The 16,077-nt window shown below is 45.4% G+C and overlaps 1 protein-coding gene across 6 annotated transcripts in view; it reads right to left on the reverse strand.

Annotated features, from left to right (window-relative positions):
- Positions 1–16,077, reverse strand: part of kiaa0232 (KIAA0232 ortholog) — a 131,804-nt gene that overhangs the window by 46,140 nt on the left and 69,587 nt on the right. For 5 of the 6 annotated variants that reach the window (XM_070872262.1, XM_070872264.1, XM_070872259.1 and 2 more), the window contains 2 exons: positions 9,057–9,194; positions 4,580–4,630 (listed from right to left, as the gene is read on the reverse strand). In XM_070872262.1, coding sequence (XP_070728363.1) covers positions 4,580–4,630; positions 9,057–9,194 — 189 coding nt within the window. The remainder of the gene's footprint in view (positions 1–4,579; positions 4,631–9,056; positions 9,195–16,077) is intronic. The other variant, XM_070872265.1, reaches the window with a different exon arrangement.

Consider the following 16,077-nt stretch of genomic DNA (forward strand, 5'->3'; position numbering starts at 1 on the left):
CAATGACCCAGCCTCCACAGGTCTCTAGGGCAGAGAATTCCATAGATTTACAACCCTCAGAGAAGAAATTCCTCCTCATCTCAGTTTTAAATGGGCAGACCCTTATTCTAAGACTATGTCCTCTAGTTTTAGATTCCCCATGAGTGGAAATATCCTCTCTGTATCCACCTTGTCGAGCACCCTCATTATCTTATAAGTTTCAATAAGATCACCTCTCATTCTTCTGAACTCTAATGTGTATAGGCCCAACCTACTCAACCTATCTTCAGAAGTCAACCCCCTCATCTCTGGAATCAACCTAGTGAACTTTCTCTGAACAGCCTCCAATGCAAGTATATCTTTCCTTAAATACGGAGACCAAAACTGTACACAGTACTCCAGGTGTGGCCTTATCAATACCCTGTACAGTGGTACCAGGACTTCTCTGCTTTTATACTCTATCCCCCTTGCAATAAAAGCCAACATTCCATTTGCCTTCCTGATTAATTGCTGTACCTGCATACTAACATTTTGTGTTTCATGCGCAAGGACCCCAAGGTCTCTCAGTACTGCAGCACTTCGCAATTTTTCTCCATTTAAATTATAATTTTCTTTTCTATTATTTCTGCCAAAGTGGATAACCTCACATTTTCCCACATTATATACTGCATTTGCCAAATTTTTGCCCACCCACTTAGCCTGTCTATATCCCTTTGAAGATTATTTGTGCGCTCCTCACAATTTGCTTTCCCACCCATCTTTGTATCATCAGCAAACTTGCCTACATTACACTCGGTCCCTTCATCCAAGTTATTAATATAGATTGTAAATAGTTGAGGACCCAGCACCAATCCCTGCGGCACCCCACGAGTCACTGTTTGCCAACTGGAAAATGACCCATTTTTCCTGACTCTCTGTTTTCTGTTAGTTTGCCAATCCTCTTCCATGCTAATATATTACCCCCAATCCCATGAGCTTTTATCTTATATAGTAACCTCTTATGTGGCATCTTATCAAATGCCTTCTGGAAATCCAAATACACCACATCCACCCTGCTCGTTACATCCTCAAAGAACTCCAGCAAATTTGTCAAACATGATTTCCCTTTCATAAAACCATGCTGACTCTGCTTGATTGAATCATGCTTTTCCAAATGTCCCGCTACTGCTTCCTTAATAATGGACTCCAGCATTTTTCCAACGAGAGATGTTAGCCTAATTGGTCTATAGTTTCCTGCTTTTTGTCTGCCTACTTTATTTTTTAAAGTAGGGGCGTTATATTTGCTGTTTTCCAATCCGCTGGGACTGCCCCAGAATCCAAGGAATTTTGGTACATTACAACCAATGCAGCCACTATCTCTGCAGCCATTTCTTTTAAGACCCTAGGATGTAAGCCATCAGGTCCAGGGGACTTGTCCGCCTTTCGTCCCATTATTTTACCAAGTACAACTTCATTAGTGATAGTAATTGTTCCTCCCTCCCTATAGCCCCTTGATTATCCATATTGGGATGTTTTTTGTGTCTTCTACCGCGAAGACAGATACAAAATATTTTTGGCAAGCAGGCAAAACATACAAGAACACTTGATGACTCGCCGGTCTTGAATTGAGTAGGATGAGCCTGTTCGCTAGCACATAATTTGGGAAATCTCGGTTTGATATTAAAAGAATCTTCAATGCAGATTAGTCTCGACATTCAAGCTGCTTCTTTGAATTTAAACTTAAATTTGCTCTGTTTCTTTCAAATTTCAAGAAATTCAGACTTTTGAAGCATCTCCTCTGGTTATGCGTGGTTGCATCGTTAGCTCTCTTTCTTAGCCAGCCTGTGTTCCCCGCATCCCCGATATCCTTGCCACACACTCCCCACAGTTTGATAACATCTGATCTAAGCTGACACTTCAGTGGAGTACTGAGACAGTGATGCACTGTTGGAGGCGTCGCCTTTCAGATGAGACACTTAATCGAGGTCTCATTTGCTCTATTAGGTGGGTGTAAAGATCCCATGGGCACTATGCGAAGAGGAGAGGAGTAAAACAGATTATCTGGTCATTTTCCTCATTGCTGAATGCAAGCTGGCTGCTGTATTTTCTTACATTACAATAGTGACTACATTTCAGAAGTACTTAATTGGCTGTGAAGTGCTTTGGGATGTCCTGAGGATGTGAAAGGATCTTTATAGATGTATGTTCTTTTTGTTCACTTAGAAATACCAGCTGCTAAAAGTGAAGGAGTAATTTGATGTGAATCATAACATTTCAGTAACAGATCATGAAGCTGTTGTTGGATGTGGTTTTGTAACATAGTCCAGGACATGTGTAGAAAAGGGGAATTTAAAAAAATGCAAATCATCATCATAGGGAGTCTCTCGGAATCGAGGAAGACTTGCTTCCACTCTTAAAATGAGTCCTTAGGTGGCTGAACAGTCCAATACGAGAGTCACAGGTGGGACAGATAGTCGTTGAGGGTAGAGGAGGGTGGGGCAGATTTGCTGAAGGCTCTTTCCACTGCCTGCGCTTGATTTCTGCATGCTCTTGGCAATGAGACTCGAGGTGCTCAGCGCCCTCCCGGATGCACTTCCTCCACTTAGGGCAGTCTTCGGCCAGGGACTCCCAGGGGATATTACACTTCATCAGGGAGGCTTTGAGGGTGTCCTTGTAACGTTTCCTCTGCCCACCTTTGGCTCGTTTGCCGTGAAGGAGTTCCGAGTAGAGTGCTTGCTTTGGGAGTCTCGTGTTTGGCATGCGGACAATGTGGCCTGCCCAGCGGAGCTGATCAAGTGTGGTCAGTGCTTCAATGCTGGGGATGTTGGCCTGGTTGGGGCCGCCAATGTTGGTGCGTCTGTCCTCGCAGTGGATTTGTAGGATCTTGCGGAGACATCGTTGGTGGTATTTCTCCAGTGACTTGGTGTCTACTGTACATGGTCCATGTCTCAGCCATATACAGGAGGGCGGGTATTACTACAGCCCTGTAGACCATGAGCTTGGTGGCAGATTTGAGGGCCTGGTCTTCGAACACTCTTCCTCAGGCGGCCGAAGGCTGCACTGGTACACTGGAGGCGGTGTTGAATCTCGTCATCAATGTCTGCTCTTGTTGATAAGAGGCTCCTGAGGTATGGGAAATGGTCCACATTGTCCAAAGCTGAGATGTTGAAACGCCATTCTGATTTCTCTAAACCGTATACTTTAAGCACTTGAGTGAACTCTACACCGAAACATATTTTCAATCGATCTAAGCAGGCAGTTTTAATTATTCACATGCTCAGTCAGCTACCAGTAATAAAAACACATAGCAGAGGTAGACCAGTCATTTTAATAATAAAATTAGCAGATTGTCCATGGCGTGGCTAACAGCGAGTTGAAGGATACATTGTTCTATAATAATTGGGGGTTTATGCAGTTATGTACAATGCATCATCAGGCCAGTGATTGTCAAATTTTGCTTTTATTGCATGGCACTCAAGAATTTCTATTAGACCTGTTGTAGCTTTGCTCGTGAAATGAATTAAGAAAGATAGATTATTTAAGGATTAACAGGCGATGGAGAGCGCATGAGATGGGTGGGACGATCGAGAGAGATGGGGAGATATGGGAGTATGAGCGGCGAGCGCGAGAGAGAGGTAGGGGAATACGAGGAAACGTGAGAGATGGAACAGAAAGAGATGGGAACAGAAGCATGCAAGAAGTATTTTTCAGCAAAAGGAAAGAATCCATGTGCTTATTATTGGCTAGCTATTCACTGAAAACAACCAAACAACATGAAGCTGTTAACAACAGCGCTAATTAAGTGTCAGAATGCATTTTACAGACATTGGACGAGTTATTCCAACCTTGTACAGACCAAATCGGTATGGCCACACTTGAAGAACTGCATTTAATTTTGGGCAATACAACATTCAAAAAGAGGGGTTTGGAGAAAACCTTAAAAATATTTAGAAGCAACACAAGTGGTAATTTTAAGGTCAGGCATTCCAGGCAGCTGTAGGGAATGCTGGCTGGAAAATTGCCGAAATGCAATGTCACATTTTCCATTCACTTTAATTAATGGATTTAAAATCAAGCACTGCGACCCACAAACTCCGAGCCAGCACTTCTTGTGAGTGCCATTCTGTGCTGGAAGCAGCCAACAGAGAAAACAAAAGTAAAATACTGCAGATGCTGGAAATCTGAAATAAAACCAGAAAATGCTGGAAATACTCAGCCGGTCGGGCTCCATCCATGGAAAGAGAAGCAGAGAAACTCAGTTCTGATGAAAGGTCATCGACCTGAAACGGTAACTCTTTCCCTTTCCATGGAGGCTGCCTGACCTGCTGAGTATTTCCAGTATTTTTGTTTTTTTTATTATAGACAAATGAGCCCTACTGACACAAACTGGCTAATTCATTTGAACTGTGGACATAGAAGCACAGGACAGAAGAAAACCATTAAAAATCAGATTAAATCAAAACTGGAGATCAAAATATCACCTCCCCCGCCCCAGCCACTTAATAATGGAAAAATGTAACACAATTCCAAGTTAATATTTTGTTGATGAATTCAAAAGGACGACATATAATATTGGATTATGATCACAATAAGACAAGTATAGATGGAGATGATCACATACTCTGGAACGTAATGGTTCTTGAGCTGCTGCGATTATGAAAACATCATGCCCCTGTTAAGCAACCAGTCAAAAGATCAACATTGGTGGGATCACAACATTGGGACATTGCTCAAATTACCTTTCCATCCCACACAAATCCCACTTTCAGGCTACTCCCCGCTTGCCACCCAAGCTTACCTCTGTGGTTTTCCACAGATAATGTGATGAAAATTACAAGAGTAAAATACAATAAAAGAATGCAAAAAATTTCAAACAAAAAGCATGCATCAGAACTTTAAATGTTTCATAAAGCTTCAATACAGTTTATGTTTGTATATTTATATATCAAATTATATAACTGAAAAGCAGAAAATAACCAAGAACCAAGTTAATACAAATCTGCAGTTATTCAAACAAGCATGGCAAAAGTAATACCAAACTAATTCCTAGAAACCTCATATTTATGATATGTAATGTATCATTCATTTCCACAAGATTACACCGAATTAACATGTTTTCTATCACTTGCGTCAAAAGCTTAATGGTAGAAAATGAACAATTTCTGCATCAAACACATTTCAAAAATAGAAAAAGCCGTGAAGTAAAATTTATACTACAGGTAGTAGAATGAAAGCTTTTGCAAGGTTGCTCAATAAGTAGTAAAAAGCATAGCAAATACACATGGGGTTGTACAACTGGATTGGCAACACAGACTGGCATGGCAAGTTGTGAAACTGAACTCAATAAATTTGGTAATTTGTGGGCTAGCTGCTGGATTGTCATAAAGAGGCGTGGAAAGTGGGGGTGAGAGATTTGAGGTTTCACAGGCTTCAACTCCTGACTGAGGGCAGGCATCGAGATGGCCAGAGGTCCACTTCATGGAAGGAGGAGAGGTCACTGAGATCAGAGTGGCCACGGCCATTGTGCATACCACGTGCTCGACAGAGGCTCCGCAGTTGAGTAGGGCCAGCGGCCGGTGGGGGGAGGCCCGGACGTCGCCGGAGGAAGGCGCGGACATTACCGGAGGGAGGAAGGCCCACGCGCGAGGGCGGAGAGACAAGGTAGGACCCAAACCTGTGGTCGGAGGCTCACCGCCGTCGGGGATCAGGTGGAGCACATTCAGAGGCTGAACTCCAAAACATCGTCAACACCTTCACCGAAGCGTACGAAAGCATGGGCCTTACACTAAACATCGAAGACAAAGGTCCTCCATCAACCTGGCCCACCACACAGCACTGCCCCACCCCACCATCATCAAAATCCATGGCGCGGCCTTGAACAACGTGGACCATTTTCCATACCTCGGGAGCCTACTATCAACAAAGGCAGATATCGCCGACGAGATCTAATACCGCCTCCAGTGCGCCATTGCAGCCTTCGGTCGCCTGAGGAAGAGAGTGTGTTCGAAGACCAGGACCTCAAATCTGGCACCAAGCTTATGGTCTAGAGGGCTGTAGTGTTACCCACCCTCCTATATGGCTCAGAGACGTGGACCATATACAGTAGGTGCCTCAAAGCGCTGGAGAAATACCACCAATGCTGCCTCCGCAAGATCCTGAAAATCCATTGAGAGGATAGACACATGGCAGGCGAGCCCCAGGTGGGCAGAGGAAACGTTTCAAGGGCACCCTCAAAGCCTCCTTGATAAAGTGCAACATCCCCATCGGCACCTGGGAGTCCCTGGCCTAAGACCGCTCTAAGTGGAGAAAGAGCATCCGGGAGGGCGCTAAGCACCTCAAGTCTCATCGCTGACAGTACATGGAGAACAAGCACAGGCAGTGGAAGGAGCGTGTGGCAAACTGGACTACTCCCCACCCAACCTTTCCTTCAACATCTGTCTGTCCCACCTGTGACAGAGACTATAATTTCCGTATTGGATTGTACAGTCACTTGAGAACTCATTTTTGGAGTGGAAGCAAGTCTTCCTTGATGTCGAGGGACTGCCTATGATGATAATAATGATGATGATGTCATAAAGACCTAATTGGATCATTGATGTCTTCCAACCAGACTTTTATGGTTGACTCTTAGGCCCCAAGTTTCCACACGCTATAAAACGGGCGCCCCTCCGAGCTGGGCGCCCATTTTTCACGCCGAAAACGGCGCTGGAAAAAAAAAAAAGCGCGATTCTGGAGCGCCCTGCAGCTCCATGTCTGCTTGGCGCGGCGCCCAGGGGACGAGCCTAGCACTCGCGCCGATTTTGTAAGTGGGAGGGGGCGGGTACCATTTAAATTAGTTTTTTTCCTGCCGGCAACCCTGCGCGTGTGCGTTGGAGCGTTCGCGCACGCGCAGTGTGAAGGAAACATTGGCACTCGGCCATTTTTGTAGTTCTTTGTAGCTGTTTAATTTTTAAACATTTTTTAATAAAAGCACATTGCCATCAGCACAGAGGCTTCTTGCAGCAGTGAGAAAGCTGCAGGAAGCCTCAGAAAGTTGAGGCAGTCGTTTCCCGACGGCCTTTCCCCCCCCCCCGGGAACAAACGGCTGCCTCCTCTCTTTCTCCCCCCCCCCCCCCCCCCGGGAACAAACGGCTGCCTCCTCGCCTCCTCTCTCCTCCTCCCCCACCCCCCCCCCCCCCCCGGGAACAAACGTCTGCCTCCTCCCCCCCTCCCCCGCGGGAACGGCTGCCTCAACTTGTTCAAAATTAAAGCACGTGGTATTGGGGGTAATGTACTGACTGATAGAGAACTGGTTGGCAGACAGAAAGCAGAGAGTCAGAATAAACGGGTTCTTTTCAGAATGGCAAGCAGTGACCAGTGGGGTGCCGCAGGGTTCAGTGCTGGGACCCCAGCTATTTACAATATACATCAATGATTTAGATGAAGGAATTGAATGTACTATCTTCAAGTTTGCAGATGTGGTGGTGTGAGCTGTGAGGAGGATGCTAAGAGGCTGCAGGGTGACATGGACAAGTTAGGTGAGTGGGCAAATGCGTGGCAGATGTAGTATAATGTGGATAAATGTGAGGTTATCCACTTTGGTGGCAAAAACAGGAAGACAGAATATTATCTGAATGGTGACAGATTAGGAAATGGGGAGGTACAACGAGACCTGGGTGTCATGGTACATCAGTCATTGAAGTTTGGCATACAGGTACAGCAGGTGGTGAAGGCGGCAAATGGCATGTTGGCCTTCATAGCTAGAGGATTTGAGTATAGGAGCAAGGAGGTCTTACTGCAGTTGTACAGAGCCTTGGTGAGGCCACACCTGGAATATTGTGTTCAGTTTTGGTCTCCTAATCTGAGGAAGGACGTTCTTGCTATTGAGGGAGTACAGCGAAGGTTCACCAGATTGATTCCCAGGATGGCAGGACTGACATATGAGGAGAGACTGGATCAACTGGGCTTGTATCCACTGGAGTTTAGAAAAATAAGAGGGGATCTCATAAAAACATAAAATTCTGACAGGATTGGACAGGTTAGAGGCAGGAAGAATGTTCCCGTCGCTGGGGAGTTCCAGAACCAGGGGTCACAGTCGAAGAATAAGAGGTAAGCCATTTAGGACCGAGGTGAGGAGAAACTTCTTCACTCAGAGAGTGGTTAACCTGTGGAATTCTCGACTGCAGAAAGTTGTTGAAGTCAGTTCGTTAGATATATTCAAAAGGGAGTTATATATGGCCATTACGGCCAAACGGATCAAGGGGTATGGAGAGAAAGCAGGAAAGGGGTACTGAGGTTGAATGATCAGCCATGATCTTATTGAATGGCGGTGCAGGCTCGAAGGACCGAATGGCCTGCTCCTGCACCTAATTTCTATGTTTTCTATGTTTTCCTGCAGCATTCTCCCTGGCTGAAGCACTTTCACACAGGTAGAAAGATGGTTTATTTAATCTTTTCTTGGCTTATAAATTTTTATTCAGGTTGGATTTATTTGTATAATATTTGTACAAGTATAAATAAGGATTTATTATAGAATTTAATGACTTCCCTTCCCCCCCCACTCCTCGTTCTGGACACCTAATTTGTAACCTGCGCCTGATTTTTTCATGTGTGTAGACAAGGTTTTTTCAGTTCTACAAAAATCTTCACTTGCTCCATTCTAAGTTAGTTTGGAGTACGTTTTCACTATGGAAACTTTGAAATCAGGCGTCAGTGGCCGGACACGCCCCCTTTTGAAGAAAAAATTCTGTTCCAAAGTAGAACTGTTCTACCTGACTAGAACTGCAGAAAAAAAAATGTGGAGAATTGCGATTTCTAAGATAGTCCGTTCTCCACCAGTTGCTCCTAAAAATCAGGCGCAAATCATGTGGAAACGTGGGGCCTTAATACCTGGTGAAGTGGCCCCCACTAGCATCACCAGAGTACAAAAATATACACTGCTTCAGGTTAAGGTAGCAAATTTTGAGGTTATAGTTCTAGCTGTGCTGACATTAACTTAATAAACTTACGCTCTTATAGAAATTTATAAGCAGTGGAAAAAGCACAAAAGGATAGAACCCCAATTAGCAGTTTTTCTCACAATTTTTATAAGTTTAATTCATATTTGCAATGCTACTTACTTCATCAGAGGCAGAACGCAGACACTGAACAGCAGCCTGTTTCTTCATTTCCTCAAGACTCAGATCTGAACACTTCTTTTTTCCTTTTCCCCATTTCTTGGTGGTTCCTTTCTCCCAGCCCAAGAAGATGTCATTTTCCTGTTTCAGAAAATTGGAGTGGAACAATTAGTATATAAAAAACCTATATCACAATTCCAAGCGCAGCTTAAAGAATATTGGACTAAAAATACAATGGGCCCGAAATTGGTGGACACATCGCCCACTACTGCCCGAAAATATAAAATTGGTTAAAAAACATCTACATACCACCGACATACCGCCTGGCGGAAAATTCATCAGTGACATACTGCCAGGCGGTATGCACACCGCCCGCCAACATACCACCCAAAAATGCATACCGTCCTGGAGAAGGTGCTTTTAAGTTGATCTTAAGTGGGCGGTATGTACACAGAGCTGACCGTTTTAAAAAATATTTATAGTTTTCCATAGTTTGATGTATTTTTAAATGAATTGTAGTATATTCGAGTGTTAGTAATAATATAAATGTTCTAATAAAGCCTTATTTACTCCTTTATTAATTAACTATAATAAAAATTTCATGCGTCTCTCAGCCCGCCCATCTCTTCCATACCCCAGAGCGATCTTTCTTCTCCCCCTCCCCCCCACAGCGATCTCTCTTCACCATCCCCCACCCCACAGCGATATCTCTCCCCTCCCCCCCGACCCCATACCGATCTCTCTTCCCACCCCCCCACCCCACAGCAATCTCTGTCCCCTCCCCCCCACAGCGATCTCTGTCCCTTCCCTTCCCCCCACCCACCCCCCCCCCCAACAGCGATCTCTGTCCCCTCCCTCCCCACCCCAACAGTGATTTCTCTTCCCTCCCCCACTGCCACCCCCCAAACAGTGCCCCCTTCTCCCGCCAACAGCATCCCCTTCCCCCCCCTCCCAACAGCGCTGCCTCCCTCCCTTCCCTTACCCCCCCGCCAACAGCATTCCCTCCCTCTGCTCCCACAGCGCTCCCTTCCCCCCCCCCCCCAGCACTCTTTCATCCTCCCCCCACCCCCCACAGCAATCTCTCCCCACCCGCCCCCAGCAATCTCTCCTCCCCCTCTCTCCCCCACCCCCGCCCTCCCCAGCGATCTCTCCTCCCCCTCTTCTCTTCCCCCGCCAGCAATCTCTCTCCTTCCTCTCCCCCCCCCCCCCCCCCCAGCAATCTCTCTTCCCGCACCCCCTCGCGATCTCTCCGTCGCCATCCTCCCAGCGTTCTCTCAGTTTCTCCCCCGCCACCCCACAGCGCTCTCAGGCCGGCAGTCTCTGCCTTTCGTCGGGCGGAGCTTCACAGCAGCGTGCACCCAACTCGGGAGCCGAAGAGTCCAAAGTCAAAAGGCCTCTCTGCCGCACACCACCAGCGAGCTGCACTACACTCAGCTTACCGCCGAGAAAAGTTCAATGAAATTCCCGCCCATCCAGCCCCAGCGGAACTGGGCGGTAAAATATGATGCACCGCCGTGGACTGCCGAAAAATGGGCGGAACATGTGTTTGACCAGTTTCGGCCCCAATAACTTTACCCATTAATAAAAACCATTAACCATCGACAGAATTGTGGGTTATTGGTGTTGCATAATACCACATGCAAATTGTTAGAACATAAGAACATAAGAATTAGGAACAGGACTAGGCCATCTAGCCCCTCGAGCCTGCTCCGCCATTCAATATCATGGCTGATCAGGCCGTGGACTCAGCTCCACTTACCTGCCCTCTCCCCGTAACCCTTAATTCCCTTATTGGTTAAAAATCTATCTATCTGTGACTTGAATACATTCAATGAGCTAGCCTCAACTGCTTCCTTGGGCAGAGAATTCCACAGATCCACAACCCGCTGGGAGAAGAAATTCCTTCTCAACTCGGTTTTAAATTGGCTCCCCCGTATTTTGAGGCTGTGCCCCCTAGTTCTAGCCTCCCCTACCAGTGGAAACAACCTCTCTGCCTCTATCTTGACTATCCCTTTCATGATTTTAAATGTTTCTATAAGATCACCCTCATCCTTCTGAACTCCAACGAGTAAAGACCCAGTCTACTCAATCTGTCATCATAAGGTAACCCCCTCATCTCCGGAAGCAGCCTAGTGAATCGTCTCTGTATCCCTTCCAAAGCCAGTATATCCTTCCTTAAGTAAGGTGACCAAAACTGCACGCAGTACTCCAGGTGCAGCCTTACCAATACCCTATACAGTTGCAGCAGGACCTCCCTGCTTTTGTACTCCATCCCTCTCGCAATGAAGGCCAACATTCCATTCACCTTCCTGATTACCTGCTGCATCTGCAAACTAACTTTTTGGGATTCATGCACAAGGACCCCCAGGTCCCTCTGCACCTCAGCATGTTGTAATTTCTCCCCATTCAAATAATATTCCCTTTTATTGTTTTTTTTCCCCCAAGGTGGATGACCTCACACTTTCCGACATTGTATTCCATCTGCCAAACCTTCGCCCATTCGCTTAACCTATCCAAATCTCTTTGCAGCCTCTGTGTCCTCTACACAACCCGCTTTCCCACTAATCTTAGTGTCATCTGCAAATTTATCCCGACTCTCTGCTTTCTGTTCGCCAGCCAATTCTCTATCCATGCCAATACATTTCCTCTGACTCCGCGTACCTCCATCTTCTGCAGTAACCTTTTGTGTGGCATCTTATCGAATGCCTTTTGGAAATCTAAATACACCACATCCATCGGTACACCTCTATCCACCATGCTCGTTATATCCTCAAAGAATTCTAGTAAATTAGTTAAACATGATTTCCCCTTCATGAATCCATGCTGCGTCTGCTTTATTGCACTATTCCTATCTAGATGTCCCGCTATTTCTTCCTTAATGATAGCTTCAAGCATTTTCCCCACTACAGATGTTAAACTAACCGGCCGATAATTACCTGCCTTTTGTCTGCCCTCTTTTTTTAAACAGAGGCATTACATTAGCTGCTTTTCAATTCGCTGGTACCTCCCGAGAGTCCAGAGAATTTTGGTAGATTCTAACGAATGCATCTGCTATAACTTCCGCCATCTCATTTAATACCCTGGGATGCATTTCATCAGGACCAGGGGACTTGTCTACCTTGAGTCCCATTAGCTTGTCCAGCACTACCCCCCTAGTGATAGCGATTGTCTCAAGGTCCTCCCTTCCCACATTCCCGTGACCAGTAATTTTTGGCATGGTTTTTGTGTCTTCCACTGTAAAGACCGAAGCAAAATAATTGTTTCAGGTCTCAGCCATTTCCACATTTCCCATTATTAAATCCCCCTTCTCATCTTCTAAGGGACCAACATTTACTTTCGTCACTCTTTTTCGTTTTATATATCTGTAAAAGCTTTTACTATCTGAACTTATTGAAGTAGATAGTACAAATGTGCTTAATATACAACAAGTTGCAAGTCTGAAAAAGGTGCCATTATTGTCAAAAAAGATTTTAGTGAAGCACAACAGTGGACACCTGAAATTTTCCATTTTTTGGTCTACTTGAACTGTTAAAAACACCCAGCAGTACAATTTAGAAATTCTGTATTGTGAGCAATATATTTGCATTGAGATGAAGCACTAATTATTACAGGTTTGTCATTTTGGCTAGTATTCTTTAGCCACTTATCTTAAATCTGTGTTCTCTGGTTATCGACCCTCCTGCTGCTGGAAACAGTTTCTCCCTATCTACTCTATCATAGCTCTTAATACATTTTAAACACCTCGACTAAATCTCCCTGTAACATTCTCTGCTCTAAGAAGAACAATCCCAGCTTCTTGAGTTTCTCTACATAACTGAAGGCACTCAACCCTGGTACCATTCTAGTACATTTCCTTTACACCCTTCTCCAAGGCCTGGACATCCTTTCTAAAAAGTGTGATGCCCAGAATTGGACATATTATTCCAGTTGAGGCCTAACCCGCGATTTATAAAGGTTTAGCATAATTTCCTTGCTTTTGTACTCTGTCTCATGCAACTTTATCAACTTGCCTTCCACTGCCAATGATGTGAATCTCCAAGCATTTCTGTTTTTGCACCCCCTTTAAAATGATACCATTTAATTTATATTGCCTCGCCTCGATCTTCTGATCAAAATCCATCACTACACTTCTCTGAATTAAATTACATCTGCCATGTGGCTGCCCATTTCACCACTTTGTCTATGTCCTCGTGATGCCTGCTACTATTCATCACTTTTACTACATTTATTGGCCATCCCTAATTGCCCTTAAGGTGGTGGTGATGAGCTGCCTTCTTAAATCAATGCAGTCCTTGTGGTGAAGATACTCCCAGTGCGGTTAGGGAGGGAGTTCCAGGATATTAACCCAGCAACGATGATAGAACGGTGATATATTTCCATGTCAAGATGGTGTGTAACTTGGAGAGGAACTTGCAGGTGTTCCCATGCGCCTGTTGCCCTTGTCCTTCTAGGTGGTAGAGGTCGCGGGTTTGGGAGATGCTGCTGAACAAGCCTTGGCGAGTTGCTGCAGTGCATCTTGTACATGGTACATACTACATGGTGCATCAGCCACGGCGTGCAGGTGGTGCAGGGAATGAATGTTTAAGGGTGGATGGTGTGCCAATCAAACGGGCTGCTTTGCCTGGATGGTGTCAAGCTTTTTGAGCTGCACTCACCCAGGCAAGTCGGCAGTATTCCATCACACTCCTGACTTGTGTTTTGGAGATGGTGGAAAGGCTTTGGTCAGTCAGGAGGTGGACACTCGCCGCAGAATAGCCAGCCTCTGACCTGCTTTTGTAGCCGCAGTATTTATGTGGTCCAGTCAAGTTTCTGGTCAATGGTGACCCCCAGGATGTTGATGGTGGGGGATGAGACGATGGTAATGCCATTGAATGTCATGGGGCGGTGGTTAGACTCTCGCTTGTTGGAGATAGTCATTGCCAGGCACCTGTGTTTCACGGATGTTACTTGCCACTTATCAGCCCAAGTTCTGTGCTATCTCCAAACTTTGAAATTATGGGCCCAAGTTTCCAAGAAAAAAAAACGGACGCCCCTCCGAGCTGAGCGCCCGTTTTTCGCGCCTAAAAAAATCCTCGGTATTCTCCACCTACTTGCAGGTCCTCTGGCCCTCGGCGCAGCCAGCACGAGCTGTGGGGGGGCGGAGCCAGGTCCCTGCGCTGAAAACAGTGACGGGACCTCTGCACATGTGCGCTACAGTGGGCACGCCAAGTGCAGTAGCTCCAGGCGCCAAACTGTGTGGGAGGGGCCCGAAGCACGCAGACCCTAGCCCTGGCTGAATGGCCTCACTGGGGCTGCGTGAATAAGGCTCCTCCCACGGCCAACTCCTGCTCCCCCACCCCGCCTGTGTCTCTCTGTCTGTGTCTCTCTCTCTCGTCTGTGTGTCTCTCTCTCTCTCCTTCCTTCCCTCCCTCCCTCCCTCCCCCCCGCTCAGCGGCATGAACGGCTTTCTCACCCCCCCCCCCTCCCGCTCAGCGGCACGAACGGCTGCAGAATTCTCCCTGGCTGAAGCACTTTCACACAGGTAGGAAGATGGTTTATTTAATCTTTTCTTGGCTTATAAATGTTTATTCAGGTTGGATTTATTTGTATAATATTTGTAGAAATATAAATAAGGATTGATTGTAGAATTTAATGAGTTCCCTTCCCCCCCCCCACCTCGTTCTGGGCGCCTAATTTGTAACCTGCGCCTGATTTTTTAATGTGTAGAACAGGTTTTTTCAGTTCTACAAAAATCTTCACTGGCTCCATTCTACTTTAGTTTGGAGTACGTTTTCACTGTGGAAACTTTCAAATCAGGCGTCAGTGGCCGGACACGCCCCCTTTTGAAGAAAAAATTCTGTTCCAAAGTAGAACTGTTCTACCTGACTAGAACTGCAGAAAAAAAAAGTGGAGAATTGCAATTTCTAAGATAGTCCGTTTTCCACCAGTTGCTCCTAAAAATCAGGCGCAAATCATGTGGAAACTTGGGCCCTGTGTCTCTAGGCTGTGCAGCAACCGCATGACGCAATCTCAACTATATTTAAAGGGACAGCGGACAAATGGAAATTGGATGGATGGTGGACATAAGAGTAAGGGCAGCACCCAGGTTTAATGACGCCTCGCTAGAACTACTTCTGGGTGCAGTCAAGAGGAGGGGGGGACATAATTTCCCCCAGCAATGCTACATAGATTTCAAAGTCAATTATTTCAAATTATCCTTTTATTTGAATTTTTTGAGCACAGAAAAGGTAAATGCTATTTTAATTAAGTTGTTTTAATTTAAATTACTGGATAATTCTAATTTTCTCTGTGCATAAAAAATGATTTTGAAATAACAAGAGCAGACTGTAACTGAAAAAAAATGTAATTAGGACAGTAATGTTGGGCTGCAGAGAAATACAGAGTGGATTGGCCCAGGGATCCTTGAGGAGACCTCGCCACTGGCTCGAATTTATATAAACCAACTAGATTCACAAACTGGTCACTTTGCAGATCATATGAAATTAGGTGGGGCAGTTGAGTCTGATGAAGTAACCAAGGAGGTTACAGAAGGACCGAGACAACATTTTCAAGTAAACAAAACTATGGCAAATAGAATTCAACACAGATAAATGCAAGGTGTTACATATTGGAAGACATGTGGAATATGTTTTCTTCATAAATTGGGTTAAACTGGCTAAGGAAATGGACAAAAGATATTGCGAGCAGTAACTGATTCAACATTTACCCTGTCCAATCATTGCAGAGCAGCAATCAGCAAAGTACATCAGTTGAATACAAATCTGAGGGCATTATGCTGAAGCTGTATTGTGTTCTGGTCTGGTTACACCCTTTAGTACTGTATCCACTTCTGGTCAGAGGTACACAGAAAACATTGAAACCCTGGAAGTGGTGTAGATATGGATCATGATTTTGATCCATAACATCAGAGGACTGAGTTATCAGAGAAGACTTTAAACAATGAGGCAAATGAGAAGGGACCTTTTTAAGAAATGTAAACCAAGTGGAATAGACACAGTTAATTCAGAGCTGTATACCAAGTGGA

The sequence above is a fragment of the Pristiophorus japonicus genome, chromosome 2 (genome assembly GCF_044704955.1).
Source record: "Pristiophorus japonicus isolate sPriJap1 chromosome 2, sPriJap1.hap1, whole genome shotgun sequence".
Lineage (NCBI taxonomy): Eukaryota > Metazoa > Chordata > Chondrichthyes > Pristiophoridae > Pristiophorus > Pristiophorus japonicus.